Source organism: Ursus americanus, chromosome 2, assembly GCF_024610735.1.
Source record: "Ursus americanus isolate L20-20 chromosome 2, mUrsAme1.1.p, whole genome shotgun sequence".
In the NCBI taxonomy this organism is placed as follows: domain Eukaryota; kingdom Metazoa; phylum Chordata; class Mammalia; order Carnivora; family Ursidae; genus Ursus; species Ursus americanus.
Genome location: NC_142128.1, coordinates 7681091 through 7696917, shown reverse-complemented (window position 1 = coordinate 7696917; position 15827 = coordinate 7681091). Strand labels below are relative to the sequence as shown.

The 15827-nt window shown below is 53.8% G+C and overlaps 1 protein-coding gene across 1 annotated transcript; it reads right to left on the bottom strand.

Annotated features, from left to right (window-relative positions):
* Nucleotides 1-3942: 3942 nt before the first annotated feature.
* MUC12 (mucin 12, cell surface associated) lies at nt 3943-12036 on the bottom strand. The gene is given in 12 exon segments (XM_087865516.1): nt 3943-3984; nt 4143-4231; nt 5658-5684; nt 5687-5733; nt 6342-6416; nt 6418-6489; nt 7157-7340; nt 7452-7523; nt 7855-8053; nt 10912-11039; nt 11511-11612; nt 12006-12036. Coding segments are annotated over 12 exon segments (1068 nt in total).
* Between the last annotated feature and the right edge of the window lie 3791 nt (nt 12037-15827).

Sequence of the window (15827 nt, the reverse complement as noted above, 5' to 3'; positions counted from 1 at the left end):
GTGAGACTTTCTGGTCACCTGTGGCTGCAGCAGTGGGTTCAAGGCAAGGAAGTCTGTGGTGACCCCCAGCAAGGCTCCTCAGAAGAGGTGGACCTTGTTGACGGAGGAGAGGGGGAAAGTAGCTTCTAGAGTGTATGTTCCTTAGACTCCCTCAGAAGGTGATAGTAAGATCGTGGTGAGGACGTGGCAGGTGAAGGCGCTCGGGACGGGGAGTGGGGGGGAGGGCAGAGGGAGATACTGAACCCCCAAGCCCTGGACACGTTTGTGCTGCGTGTGGGAGGTGAGAGGCACTGGCCACGGTTGGACAGGGCCGAACTGGGCCCAGGATGTTGTGTTTCGCTGATAAGCAAGATAACCAGGGCGTACTGGAAGGAGGCAGGTGGCCATGAGAGGGTGTGACTGCCAGGAAGAGCCAGGTGAAGGCCACCAGGCTCTTCCTGGCAGCCCACACCCCACTCAGGCATCCCCAGCCCCGTGGCCTGAGAAGGGATGTGGCTCTGGGTCCCCAGAGAGGGCACATGGGAGGGTCAGATGCCACTCAAAGCTGGCCAGAGCTCTACAGACCAGCTGATTTCTGCCAGACACAGAAGGGGGACGACAGACTCCTAGAGAGCAGGAGTGGAGAGTCTGCAAGGCTCCATTCCACTGAGGGGGAGACCGAGGCTAGAGATGCAATGAACCACAGCGTGCAGAATGTGGGAGAGGCTGGGGGCGGGGAGAGGAGGAAAAGAAGGGAAGAGAGGAAGAGGGAGGGGAGAGAAGGGCCAGAAAGTTGAAACAGAGCAGAAAGGGGAGGGCAGGGGTTGGAGGAACAAGAGGGAGCTGGAAACATCTTCCCCAACTAAGGCCCATCATGGTGCCTAAAATGGCGTTGTTAGAGATAAGACACTAAGAATATGGACAGCCTAGACAGTGCCTGGGAAGACGGTGTCATTCTTTTTTTTTTTTTTTAACTCAATTAGCCAACATACAGCACATCATTAGTTTCTGATGTAGTGATCAGTGATTCATTAGTTGCGTATAACACCCAGTGCTCATCCCCATACAGGCCCTCCTTAATGCCCATCAGCCGGTTACCCCATCTCCACCCTCCACTTCTCCCCTTCTGCAACCCGCAGTTTGGTTCCCGGGGTCCAGAGTCTGTCATGGTTTGTCTCCCTCTCTGATTTCTTCCCATTCAGTTTTCCCTCCCTTCCCCTGTGGTCCTCCACGCTATTCCTTATGTTCCACATATAAGTGAGATCATATGATAATTGTCTTTCTCTGATTGACTCACGTCACTCAGCATAATCCCCTCCAGTTCCAGCCCTGTCGATGCCAATGGTGGGTAGTCATCCTTCTGAAGGTGTCATTCTTATTACTAATAAGGTGACAGCTCTGGGTGCTGTCACACTGGGAGTCTGTCCCAAGTGATGGCAGGGTTCAGGTCAGTGAACCAGCCCTTTAGACCAAGTCCAGCACTGCCCCACCCTGCCCCGGACCGCTGCCCCCCTGCCCCCTCCCATCCTCTTCGTTTGCCCCGTCAGCCCTCAGACTGGTCCCCAGAGAAGGCGCTGCCCCCTGCGGGGGGGTTTGGGCCGAGGAGGCCACAGGCTCTGGGATTAGACTTGCAGGTACTTTCTCCCCCGCTCCCACCCCATTCCCTCTTTGGGGAAGAATTGCCTGTCTGGGGCCAGGGGACCAGGAGCCCCTACCGCTCCTGGTGTAGTGAGCTCAGGGCAGGACAAAGCCCAGGACATGGCAGTTTGAATGCCACCTACAGCCTCAGCATCAGTCCCCCCACTTTTGCCTCGGAGTCCCCTTCTTGCCCCTGGGAGGCCATCCTGGGAGGTTCTCAAGGGAGTGAGAACCTGAGGCTGGCAGTTTGGTTCCTGCCTTTTCCCCTCCCTCTCTCTCTAGGGACAGGCTAGTGGCAGAGGGAACTCCTGAAGGGTCTGACCGGGACGCCCTGTCAGCCTCTGCCGACCTGAGCCAAGTTCCCATGGCCATGGAACCCCTGGAGGGCCCAACCCTTGTCCTTGAGGGGAAGACACTGAGGAAGAACTGAGTTGCCCCGTGGCGCACAGCTGTTTCACTACAGGATTAGAATCTGGGGCTCCCGAAACCCCATCTCGTACCCATCCGGGTACAGCAGTGGCCCTTTTCCTGGTTCTGGGACACCTGACAGCCCTGGGACATCCTCTGGGCACAAGGCAGGGGTGGGGTGATGAAGAAATGGCAAAGATGAGAGTGAGAGCAGAGACTTCAGGCTTTTGTCCCTGTCATGAAAGAAGGCCTGGGCACTTGGTGGGAGGTGACCAGGGGGTTGGAGGGGCCCAACCACGGGGTAAGGACAGACCCTAACATTGGCCGAGCATCTGCTGTATGCCAGGGGCCGTGGCAAGGCTGGGCTCTTGTGCTCTTTTTAGAGAGGAAGCAGACTCAGAGAGACTACACGCATGCACCCCAAAACTGCAGCTCTTCTCCCAGACGTAGCCGGGGAGGGAAGAAGAGGGTGAGGGGCACGAGGCTGAGCTCCAGGCAGAAGATACCCCACCTGCACCCCCCAGGAAGCAGCCCTCCCTCGCGCCTGGGCAGACCCGGGAGAGGAGGTGAAGCCAAACTTCACTCACCGTGGCCGGCAGCAGCATGGCGGGACAGCAGCAGGATGACAAGGGGCAGCAGGCAGAGCGCCCCGATCGCCGGTCTCGACATGGGAGCTCGGAGGACGGCGCACCTGCTGTCACCCGCCAGAATGGGCAAAATGATCGCCAGCCAAGGAGCCCCAGTAATAAATGGGCACCAGAGCCCTTTGATCCCTGAGACTCTGGAGAACTGGGACCAGCCCACCTGAGTCAGTGTGTGAGCTTCTCTCATGACGGGGCGAGGGGGGGTGCGGATTTCATTTCAGGCCAAAGGGCAGAGGGAGGGGAGCCCTTCCCTCTCCAGGCAGCACACAAGCATGTGGGCCATCGGATTTTTCACCCCAACAGAGGGGCAGGCACGCGGGCCTGAAACAGCCTGGGAAACTGGAGAAGACCCGTGGAGGGAGGCAGGGGATGGAGGAGAAGCGGTTGGAGCTGAACCCCAGAGGAGAAGAGCGCCCATTGTTCCACTCCGACCCCCACCCCCCAGGTATGGACATTCCCCCTCCCTTCTTCTCAAGCTCTCTTACTGGCCCTGTGTGCACCCCACCAGCATGCAAATCGTGGCCACACCTGGGCCAGGGCCCAGCTCCGGGATGGCCGCATTCTTGGATCTCTCGGTCCAGAGATCTGAGTTCACAGGTGGGCACAAGCTTCCATGGCCATCCAGAGTGACCTTGCCGCTGCCCAAGGTCAGCAAAGCCAGGTGCTCACTCTTTTGCCTTTTGTGGACCCCCCACTCCTCACGCCTTGGGCCTGAGACCCCCAATGTCTGATCCCAGGCTTGTCTGCCACAGCGACCTCAGGCAGAGGTGGGCCTGAGCCTGCGCCGGCCTGGGGTAGAGAGGGTCCATGCTCCGTGCTCGACATGTCGCAGGAAGGGGCTGAGAGTGGCAAGAGTCCCGTGCCCAGATCTGGCATCTAACCCTGGAAGGAGTGCTCTCCCCAGGAAGGGCTCCCTGGCCCCAGCTAGGAAGGCAGTTCCCACAGGGGAGAGAGAAACCACTCACAGCTCTCTACTTGAAGCCTTGCTCTTTTTTTGGGAGGCAAATTCCAGAGTGGGGAATCACTGGAGCAAACAAAATGTCCGGGTGTCTGGGCGGCCCCAGGGCTCCTGGATGGAGGTTGAGGGAGGAGAGGGGGCCTCACAGCAGGGGCCAGGCCAAGCCCACCAGCTCTGAGCAGAACCACCTTGGGCCCTGACGTCTGTTTCCTTTTAACCAAGGGGGTCGGTGGGGGAGTAGCACTGCGGTGGGCTGTCTGTCCGCCCCTGTCTTGTTGTCCAAGTCTGGAGGAGGGGCAGAAGCCCCTGCCTCGCTCACTGAGCAGCTGTCACCACCCTGCGCCTCTGGATGTGGAGCTGGGGTGGGAGAGAGGAGATGAGGCCACAGGCCCTTCAGCAACAGCCATATCCAGGGGAAGTTAGCTGTCTCTAGACCAAGGGTGCGGCCCCAGGGTGGTGGGCGGCGGGTGGGGGGGAGGAAACAGCTCCTAGCTGGGGACGGGCCCCTGAGTCACTTCTGTGGTAGGGTCAGTGTTCTCCAGGGAGAGCTGGAAGTGGCCGTAGATGTTTTCAAGGCTGAAAGGCTCGTCCTTCAGATTTTCACCTGCAGAAAGAGGGGCCAGGCTGAGTGAGCCTGGGGGAGGCTGGAGAGACACAGAGGGGGTCCTTTTCCAGTAAAAGGGACAAGTTTGAAGAGTCAGCCCCATATTTTCCCTAAAGTATCTCCCACTGCCCATCCATCGTCCCACCACCGCGGCCAGTCTATGAGGTGGCCCTGAAGCGCCTGGGGCTGGCCCAAGGTGACAAGAGGACAGGAGGCAACCACAGCCCCCTGACATGCTTCGGGGTCAAAAGTCATGGCCAAGGGCAGGCTTGGGGTGACCTGGGCGAGGGTGGAACTGGAGGAAGGCACTGCTCAGGGGTCACCAGCACACACTCCCTCACAGCAACGGGAACCACAGCAAGCAGAAACTGTGCCGGAATCTTCTGTTGGAGCTGGGTTTTCAGCAGCCATTTTCCCAGTCCTGCACATTCCTCCCTCCTCAGCCTCCATGACCATTTCTTCTCTGCCTCCTCCAAGGTCTTCCGGGGACTCTGCCCTACACCCTGCTCCCTCCCAGCCTGCATGCTCCCTGATGACTCCCAGCGGGGTCCAGACAGGCCAGAGCTGGGGGCACCTCCCGCTCCGCCCTCCGCCAGCCCCCAGCCTTCAACCTGCTGCCTCTCCCCCCACCAGGCAGTGCCCCCATCCGGGCCTCCCAATGTGTCCTCCCATCACAGCCCACAGAGACCTCCACTACCTCCCTGGGACCTGTGTTCCTGGAAGCGGGAAGCACACGGCTTACTCACCAGCTCGCAGCACGGCCCCTCTGCGATGTCCCCTCTGCAGTCTTTCAGGATCCCACCCCACCCTGCCTGGGCCGGGCACCCTTCTGTGCCCCTGGAGCCCAGGGCGTGGTCCTGTCCTCCCACTAACTGTGTGCATCTGATGCTCTCCCAGGGGCTGGTCTCTGGGGGCAGGATCCGGCTCTCAGCCATGCCTGTAGCCCTTCCTTGGTGATTGTCAGGAGGAACTGGTAGGGCAGGACCTGCCCAGGGGCAGGGAGGGCGGGGGACAGAGATCGTTCATCTCGTGCAGTGAGATATCAGAGCAGATGTGACATGGTTTTCCACGGCAGCTGGGAAACAGAGGAACGTACGGGAGGCTCTATGGAGGGGCAGTGTTTGAACCAGATCTTGGAAACAGAGCGGGATTGGGACGTGCAGAGCCCCCAGCGAGGGGAACCTTCCAGACAGTGGTACAGTCTGGCACGCAGGAGGGACACGGTGAGCATGGGCCACGCGCAGACGGGAGTGTTAGAGAGGAGCTGAGAAAAGACGAGGCCTGGCAGGGGCTGGCTGCAGAGGAGGGGCAGAGCCTGGCAGCCCAGCACACACAAAACCAGCTGGCGCCCACAGCCATGCTGAGTCTGGCCGCAGCATCTTCTCAGCCTTTCTCTACCCACCAGCCTGCCCCTGGTGAGGAGTACCTTCCCAGACGCCTGTGTTCTGGAAGCTGCCAGAACATCTTCTCCGTGCCACTCTTGAGACAAATTGTATTCTTGCCTGCCAACAGAAACGCCAAGAACAGCTGGGGGCAGGGAGGTGGGGGAGGGGGCCTAGAGGGCCCTGACCCTTGGCTTCTGGAAAGGGCTGTCACAGCCAAGCCCTGGGTCAGGGAGCGGCCTGTCCCCAGGACAATAGCAGAAAACAAAACAACATCACTCTGACCTGCCTGCCCTTCCCTCAATGCGCCTCCTTTCCCTTATCTGTGAGACGGGAGCGCTGGACCAGGGCCAGGTGAACTCCCTCAGACCGCCGTGCTCTGCCCATTTCTCCTCCACCTTCTTGGGCAGATTTTCCCCCCATTTTACAGCTGGGAGAGCGATGCCGGACAGCTCAGCCCCAGTGTCCTGGTGCAACAATGTGGCTCTGCGGCAGCCGAAGGGATACACCAGGTAATGTCGTTACAGAATCCAATTTCAGGACACAAGTTTTTTGGATGCATTTCCCTGCAGAACAGATCAGATCAGCTCAGCAGGCTGCCTTCTGCTGTTACCGAGCTGAGAGGGGCTGGGTTGCCTTCAGGCCTCCGAATGTTGAGCTGGAAGGAGCAGAGCCTTGGGCTGTTCCAACTGCCGTCCCCATCCCTGGGCCCCGCCCCAGAAGCTCGCCTGCGCGGTTTTCTCTGGGATCGGCGGACGGTGAGGACCACCGCCGTGACTACCAGCAGTGCTCCCACAGTCCCTCGCGTACACCAGGCTCTTGCCGGTGCTCAAGGCACAAGTCTCTCCCCAGTACCGCGTGTCTGAGGTCAGCCATCTGGGGACACACACAAGATCAGGCCAGTCCACTAGCAGCCCTCACACCCAGGCTCCCAAAAGGAACAAAAGCTGTCAAAGCACAGGAAACTGGCTCTTCCTCTAAGGGCAGGCGCTGGTTAGGAGGGACCCAGGTTAGGAGGCTCCCCAGCTCTTCAGGGGCAGGGAGGGGGTAGAGGACCCCCTCCTAGGGAGCAGGCTTCAGAATCTGAGCACTGGATGCCTTGTCCCAGACACATGATGCCCACCCGTCTAATCTCGAGCTGGCACCTTGACTGGCCTGTTCCCGATTTTATATTTTATGCCTTACGCTCTCCCGAGCCTAGCGCCCCAGCTCCAGCTAGAGGTGATGATGGCACTGCGGCTAGCATATCGAAAGGAAAAGGAAAGACAGAGATAGAGATCCACAGATACAGAGTTGGAAATTGGTAACTGGCACTTTCTCGGGGAGGGGCTCGATCAGTCCTAGGGTGCCCACGTCTCTAACCTGCACCTCCTCCCTCTGGTGGGGGCGAGGAGTGAAGGGACACCCAGGTAGAAGAAGGGGGGATGGTGGGAGAGGAGGCACCTTGTGAGCTCTGCCTGTTCCCTCTGCCCCCCCCCCCCATCCCTGCTCCACGACTGTGGTGGAGAGTGCGGTCCTACCAGCAGGGAGAGTGGGCACTGGCCTTAGAGGGGCTGGATGCTCACAGGCAGCAGGGCTGCTTCGTTGCAGCTGGCATCCATGCTCATGACAGTTCGGTTACAACTTCGTCCCCGAGGTGCCCTTGGTCACGCAGGCCAGCTTCCCACCCAGTCCCTCCACATAGTACAACTGAGCATAGTCCTTCGTGGGCTTCTGAGAGCACTGCTCTGGGGTGAAGGGTGGGCAGCAAGCATCAGCCTGGTTAAAGCACCCCCAGCCTCCACATTTCCTGCCCACACTCTGCGCCCCAGCGCCCACCACTCCATGGAGCTACTTGCCCTGCAGGTCAAAGCCCAGCTCCACGGTCTTGCTCATGGTAGTGGCTTCCTCATCGCACAGAGGCGAGGAGGCTGCTAAGTGTGGTGGAAAAGAACTAAACAGAAACACAGCCCTCTGCCCTACTTGGGTCTTGGCCCAGCCCTAGACGCAGCTGGGCCTGCAAGCAGGCTCAGATGGGGGCTTTAGGGCTGGGGACAACTGGACCTGAGACTGGGAACCGCTGCTGGGGGCACGGCAGAGTCTGCGGAAGGCACCCAGGCCTGGCTTCTGGATCCCTATCCAGGGAGGCCTCTGGGGTTCCAGAAAAGAGGAGAGATGAAGGGTGGGGAGAGGCTGAGACGTCCCTACGGGACCCCTCCCATCCTTTTCCCACCACCGTCAAGGGGTTTTGGGTCGGCCTACCTCTGCAAGCTTCAGAATCACCAGACACCCTTTTGATCTCATTCATAATCTTGACCTTTACGATTTTAGTGAGGTTTTCAAATAGTTCCCGGAAATCTGAGGTGTAGTTGGCCTCCATGACGACGTCATGTTCCACCACAACACTGCCGTTGCTAGAACCAGGACTTGATGATTCATCAGTCACCCTGGGCCACCCATCCTCCCAGAAAGTGGGGCCCACAAATGAGAGGGGTGATGAGAGACAATTAGCTGTGTGACCCAGAGGCAGGACAGACTAGAGACCTTCCCTCCAACAGTTCACACCCTAGAGGGAAGCTGCAGAGCCAAACGATCTAAGATTCCAAAATATCGGTGATCACAATAAACATCATTGGGTGAAATTCATTCCTAAAAATGGAAGGCTGTTGGGTGAAGATGTGGCGAGATTGAACCCTTGGGCACTGTTGGTGGGAATGTCAAATGGTGCAGCCACAGCGGAAAACAGTGTGGCAGTTCCTCAAAAAATTAAAAATAGAATTACCATATGACCCAGCAATTCCACTTCTTGGTATTTATCCAAAAGAATTGAAAGCAGGGATTTGAAGATATATTTGTACACCCATGTTCATAGCAGCATTATTCACAATAGCTAAAAGGGGGAAGCAAACCAAGTGAGCTTCCATTGATGGAGGAACGGATAGACAAAACATGGTAAACGGTACAATGCAATGTTATTCAATCTTACAAAAGAAGCAAATTTTGACACACACTACAATGTGGATGAACCTTGAGGACATTGTGCTAAGTGAAAGAAGCCAGTCACAAAAGGACAAATACCGTGTGAGTGTTTACGTGCGTCCGAAAACGAAGTCCCTAGAGTTATCCAGTTCATAGAGACAGAACGTAGAATGGGAGTTGCCCAAGGTGGGTTGAGGGGGAATTGAGAGTTATTGTTTAAAGGGTACGGAGTTTCAGTTTGGGAAGATGAGAAAGTTCTGGAGATGGACTGTGGTGGTGGTTATGCAACAATGTGAATGTACTTGATATCCCTGAACTGTACACTCAAAATGATTCATTTGATGATTAATGGCTAACTTTATGTTATGGGTATTTTACCAAAATAAAAAATATTTTAAATTAAAAATTTTTAATTTTTTAATAGAGGCTGTTGGATTATACTTTGAAAACCAAATAAGCATGCTTTTAGAAATGAAGAAACATGAGGTCACTTTAGAGATATAAGATTCCAACCCAGAAGCTCCTTATTAGATGGCCAGTGGGGCACTGAGAGATCTTAAGACAAGGTCTGTCACCAGTCACAGCCATTGTGACAGAGAAGTCAGGAACAGGACACAGGAGGACAAAAACTAACAAAACCTTGTGCCAAAATGGAGACGGAAATAAGCACTGGTACTGGGCAGGGGTGAGAGTGGGGTAGAGGACGCTGAGCCGTGGAACCCCATGGACCCCTGACAGTACGGATCTCCCTCTTTCCCTGGGGGGACAAGACACCCTCCTGGCTCCCTTCCCATGCTTCTGTCTACTTCTTGCCACTCTCCTTTGGGGGCCCTGCTTCTTCTCCTGATCCCTTAGATGCTGGTGCTTCCCATGCTTCTTTCCTGGGAAATGTTCGCCCCTGTGCTGTGACCATCCCCAGGCCATCTGGTCCACTCTCAGGGCTTCCAGCAACTTCTATCCAGGGACACCAACACCAGTGTCTGTGCTGAAGATACTTTCTGTTACATATTCCACCACACGCCGCTCCGTTTTCAGTGTGGCTGGGCCCCGGGCACTTGACGCACCACATGGCCCACTTATATCTTTTCCCCATCCCCCTCCTTCTTAACCTTCCTCATCTCAGCAAAGGGCACTCCACACCCCCAGCGGCCTAGAAATCTGGTGTCATTCCTCCTTCTCTCCAAACACCCATCGAATCCCTATGATCCGTTGGTCCTGCTTCCTAAAGACCTTTCACACTGGACTAATTTTCTCCTGCATTGTCACCTCTCTGGTCCAGGTCACTATAATCTCCATCCCCTGTCCACCCATTCTCAGTCCTGCAGCCAGACTGAGCTGTCCGAAGTGCAAATCAGATACCTTCCCACGTGAGCCAAAACTACTGATGCTTAAAGATTAAGCAACTTGGTACAAGTAATCTTTCCACCTCCTCTCCCACCATGAGTTCAAGCTGCCAACTGTTCTTCATATTCCTTAATCTACCCTCCTCTCTTTCACCTCTAGGCTCTTCATCATCAATTCCATCCACCTTGCTTGTTCCTCCTCATGATTCAAGCCTCAGTTTAGCTGTCATTCCTTCCAGAAAGATTTCCCTCCACCTCACCAGCTTGCACTCAACCTCTCCCATTGCACACTGTGTGTCTCTTACCATTAATTCTCACCATATTGCACAGCCCTTTTGCTGTGTTCTGCCACTCTTCGCTCCATGAAGACCAGGACCACTGTGTTCCCTGCACCTAGCACAGGGTAGGCTTTCAGTACAAGCTTGTTGAATGGATGAAGGATAAATTAATGAATAAATGAATGGATCAGAACCTTCTGGTGTTGCCTGTGGGCTAGGGTATCCTCTGGTCCAGCTAGGTACTGATATTCATTCAAGATGGGAGAAGACAAGAGAGCAGAGAGAGGGGGGCTTCCCATAGTCTATAAATCTGATCTCCCCTCATTCTCACAACAGTCTCTTAATGATCCCGCCTCTGTACTGAGGAAAGTCTTTGCCCATGTAAGTTTTATCCATCTGAAAGAAATGAGGCAGCTGAGCTCATACAGGTCTGGGGCATGCAACAGCCCCTGTTCACTGTCTCAGAGGTAGCCCCAGGGCCCCCTTCCCCCAGGGAACCCATGGAATTAGCTCATAGAAAAGAAGGAAGGAAAAGTATAGGGATGCTCCCTTCCCCAGGATGTGGGTGAGGTGGGCTCCCAGAGGATCCCCTCCCAGGACTTGGGAAGACTGAAGGGATCCATGGGCTGAGAAACTCCAAAGTCAGTCAGAATGAGCCCCTGTATCCCCTGTGACACTGGACATCCACATTGGAGAATCTGGGATTTTCCTGCTCTTACCTGACTCTTGAATAATTGAGTGAAGTTCCAGTATACCGGGGAGGATATGTTATTCAGGTCTTTTGTGAAATTCCTATTAGTCACTTTCACTGTCACAATTAAAGTGGCATTGACTTTTTCCGGGATTTCTGTGAGAATAGCCACATCACGCATGAGATAACCACCTCCCAATAATGTCTTCTGGGATTGGTTAATTCTCCACCTGCTGGTCTCATGGAGGCAGAGAAAGTGGGCAGGAGGGTGGATGGAAATTCAAGAGGCAAGTAGGAGTCACTGAAACTTCTGCCCCTTGTCTCCGAACACCATGAGGAGCTAGTGGTCAGGATTATGACCCAGAGAGAGCTAAGTGGAGGGCTCCAGAAAGGGCTGGGTTGGAAACATCTTGATCCGAGGGGCAGAGGAGCTAGTGAAAAGAGCCCTGAAGAAGGAATCAGAAGGTCCATGTTCTACCTAGGGATTTGGACCTAGGTAAATATCATATTTTCTCCTTCACCTGCACGATGAGGTAGTGGTAGCAGATAATCCCTCCAGCGCTGCCGTCCTATTTAAGTGGTTAGGAAGTATAGGGACAATATGCAGGTCTCAGCAAAGTTCATTACCTAGGAGGAAGGAGTCCACAAGGGACTTGCACTGGTAACCAGAGAAGCCTTGGGCACAAACACACTCTTCTCCATTCCAGCTGGTCCCATTCTGACACTGCCCTGTGAAGGGGTAGAATTCACATCAGTCGCCATGGAAGCCCAAGGGACAGAAATACTGGCTCCCATTCCAGTTTCCATCATTCAGGCACTGCACTGAAAGAGGAGGATGGGACCCTCTGCCACCACCTCAAGCCCCGGAGGGGGAGAGAAGGAGGGACAATGAGGAAGAAGGAAACAAGAGATGAGAGGGGGTGAGCAAAGAAAACAAAAGCCCTACAAATCAAAAGAGAAAAGAAAAGAAAAAAACAATTTCCATCCAACAGGATGATATTCACTGACCAGAAGGCACTGGAAGGGTGGAACAAGACCACGAAGAGGTCAAATCAAAGCTGATTAGCTGAGGAGAGAAGATGGACAGGAGAGGCACACAGAGTGACACATGAAAAGACTTACTTGGGGTCATAGTTGAAGACTGGGTCGTCATCACAGTTGTGTGTGTGCAAATGAACAGAGGATGGAGAGTTGAAGAGGTAGTGAACCCAGGGACTGGAGCATGGGTAGAGCCAGGTGGAGTGGAGGACAGATGAGGAGAAAAACCAGAAGCAGTTGTAACGGCTGAAGAAGAGTCAGGGACTGGTCTGGAGGAGAAGCCAGGGATAGCTGAGGCTGAAGCAGCAGCCCCAGGGACTCTGGTTCGGGAACTGTTAGACGATATTGTTGTCTTTGGTGCCCCTGTGCTGCTTTGAAAGAGAGTAGATTCTCCCCTGAAGGTGGTAGCTGTCAGTCTGGAGATGACTCTAACTGTAGAGGAGAAAGTTAGAGCTGATGGGGAGGCAGGACTAGGGCTGTCCGAGGCAGAGGGGATGGACGTAGAAATCATTGGTTTGGCAGAATCACTATTGGTGATGAAGAAAGTGGAATTCTCATCCAAGGTGGGGAGCATTTGTTCAGAGGTGGCTGGGGGTCAAGAGGAATGAATGGGGCTTGATGAAGATAATGGACTAAGATTTTCAGTGGTTGGGGGGCATCAGATGAATCAGTTGTGTTGGAGAAATAGGTGGTAGTGGTACTACCACTGGCTTCGGCAGGGATGGTTGTGATGGTAGTGGAAGGCAACAAGCTAGAATTTGATGAGGGTGCAGGACCCCCAGGAGGAGTGGTAGAGGAGCTATCAACGGAAACTGTAGAACCAGACAAGGCAGAAATGGTGTAGACAGTTGGCTTTTCCATGAAAATTGTGGCTGTTTGTCCAGAGACCAAGGTGGTAGTGGGTGATTCACCAAAGCTTGGTGAGGAAACAAAACTTTCATTAACACTGGTGGAGGAGGTAAGCACTGAATCGGTGGAGTGAGACAAATCAGATATGGTTGTGGGGACAGTGGATCCTTCAGGAAGGGGCATGCATGTTTGCCCAGAGACCAGAGTAGTGGAAATTAATTCATCAGGACCAGATGAGGCGGAAGGACTTGTATCATGAGTACCATAGAAGGTATTACATGGAATCATTGGATTTGAAAAATCTGAGAGGATTGTGGAGACAGTTGATTCCACAGTAAAGGATGTGGGTGTTTCTTGATATCCACCTGTGCAGGAAAAAGTTTCACCTGAACTTGAAGTAGAAGCAGAACTGTGCTCTCTTTGGACAGAGTCGTGTCCAAAATCACTGTAGGAATGGACAAATCAGGGTGCCTGTATAGACAGTAGACCCATCACTTAGATTTAAGGATGTATGTTGGGGGACACCAGTGGTGGTAGAAAGGTGGCCAGAACCTGAACAAGAGGCAGAACTTCCTTCAAAGTTGGTAAAAGAAGTTTCAGAGGAAAGAAGTAGATTTGAGTAAATCAGAAACACTGGTATACACAACTGGCTCCTCTGTGAGAATCAGTGTGGTTCATTCCGAGAGTAGACTTGGGTGAGAGAGGTCACTGGGGCTTGATGGGAAACTAGGACTTGTCTCGTCTGTGCTGTAGGAAGAGTGGAAAGATGTTGCTGTGGAAACCGGTGAGATTATTGTATTCAAGGTGGATCCTGGAGGAAAAGTTGTTTGGTCATCACCACCAGAAGTACTAAATGGTTCAGTAGACCTTGATGTGGACACAGAACTTCTATCATCTTTGGTGGTTACAGATGAGCCTATGGGTTGAGAAAAATCAGACAGGGCGGTATACGCAGTGGGTTTCCAGGGGACTGTACTGGAAGTTGTTCCTGAGACAGCTGGGCTGGGGGATGCCTCCCCAGGGCTCCATGGAGCCACAGAGCTACCAGTGCCTGTGCATGGGGAACCGGGGACAATGCTGTGGGCTCAGCTGAGGCGGGAACAGTGGCGAGGACGGTTGTCTGTCCTGCGAGAGTTGAGTCTGCTTGGCCAGGAACCAGAGTGGGGATAGAGAGCTCATCGGGGCTGGATGTGGAGGCAAGACTTGCATCATCTGTGCTGTGGGAGGAGCGGGTGGGAAACGCTGGTGTGGATGACTCGGAGGGGGCGGTGTAGAAAGTGGACCCTGCAGCAAAGGATGAGGTTGTTTGTCCGCCAGCAGCATGGGTAGTAAAGGAGTCAGCAGTCCCGGATGTGGAAGCAGGAACTCCATCCCCTCTGCTAATGGTGCTATTTGAGGTAACTGTAGGTTTGGACAAATCAGGGGTGCCTGGGTACACAGTCAATCCTTCTGTGAAGCCGGAGTCTGTCTGAGTTGAGACAATAGGGGTGGTAGATAGATGACCAAGGCTTGAAGGGAATGCAGTATTCTCTTCCCAGGTGGACGAGGTCCCAGAGGAAACAGCTGATTTGGACAATCCAAGACTGGTTGTGAAGAGAGAAGTCAATTCAGTAAAAGTTGTCATCCTGTGACCAGTGTTCAGAGTTGTGGTAGAAAATCCACTGGGGCTCAAGGAATTGGAAGAACCTGTAGCATAAAATGAGACTGTAGAATTTGACGACAGTGAACCAGTGGTGGTGACAGTGGATTCCACAGAAGTGGATGTGGCCGAAGGGGGAGGGGGTAATTGGAAGTCGATGTGGATGCATCGAGGTGGTTGCAGCTGACCCTGTGGGTTTAAAAAAAATCAGAGATGATGCTGTGGTCTGTGAATCCGTCATTGAATTCAGTGACAATCTGTCCCGGATAGCTGGTCAACCTCTGATACTGAAACATAGCTTCTCTCCTCAGACGTATGGGAAATATCAGAGGAACCTGTATATTTGGATAATTTACCAATAATGATATAGACTTTTGTCCCTTCTGGAATATACTAGTTTGTCTAGAGGGCAAGGTGTCACTAGATGAGGTCACCTCCCTCCCTCAGCACTCTGGGTTGTGTTTATTTACTTGGGCACTCTGGCATCAATTTGAAAGGACATTTGTACTCACACAAATGCCCCATGCACACTCCTTTTGCTCCTCACATTCTATGATTTGCAGACCACATAGTCACCTTGAGTCATCTGGCTGATACTTAGTCTGACAAGTCTCCCCCATCTCTTATGTGTGAGACCCCCCCCGCCCAACCGCCATCCTAGCAGTTCTCACAGACCCAGGAGGAATAGGAGAGCTTTGGCACATTTCCATGGATAGTTCAACCCGTCTGTTCTCTCCAGACACACTTAATCAAGAGCCAGCCACACTACCACCTCTATCCGGCCACCCTGTGGCCCAGGTGAGCTCCTCCTACTCCTTGGCCCCATAGCCCACTCAATAGACCACAGTTGTCTGAGAATCAGAGTGCTGGGAATGTACCCTGCACCTGGAGGTCTCATTCTGTCACCTCGTCACCACTTAGAATGTACGATTGCTTGCGTAGGACTCTATTCTCCCATGTAAGGCGGGACTATAATCCTGTCTCCTCTTTCCTGCCTATGAGATGAATAAAATCAAATATGAAAAGAATCTTTGGGACAATAGTGCCGTAAAGGTAGGGAGTATTAGGAATTCTACAGGCTGGTATGAGGGGACTTCCTTGAAAGGGCAGGGCATGTGGCTTCTCGTCCCTCCTGTCAGTACCCCACCTCTCCCCAAAGATGCCTTGGAGCTGCGTTTTTCTTACCTCTCATGAGGATGGACCTTTGCCACTGGCAGAAAGTACCATGGGGCCCTTCAGGGCAGAGTCACCCTCTGCCATTCCAGACACCCCCATTTTCACAAGGTCCTGACAGACGGTCACAGGGGGAGACCAGGAGCTGGTAAGGACTGGAAGCCAGGGAAAGCAGGGAGTGGACAATTAGTCGAGACGGGTCGTTCAAATCAACAGTTCTGGATCTTTAGTCTCGCAGACCACCG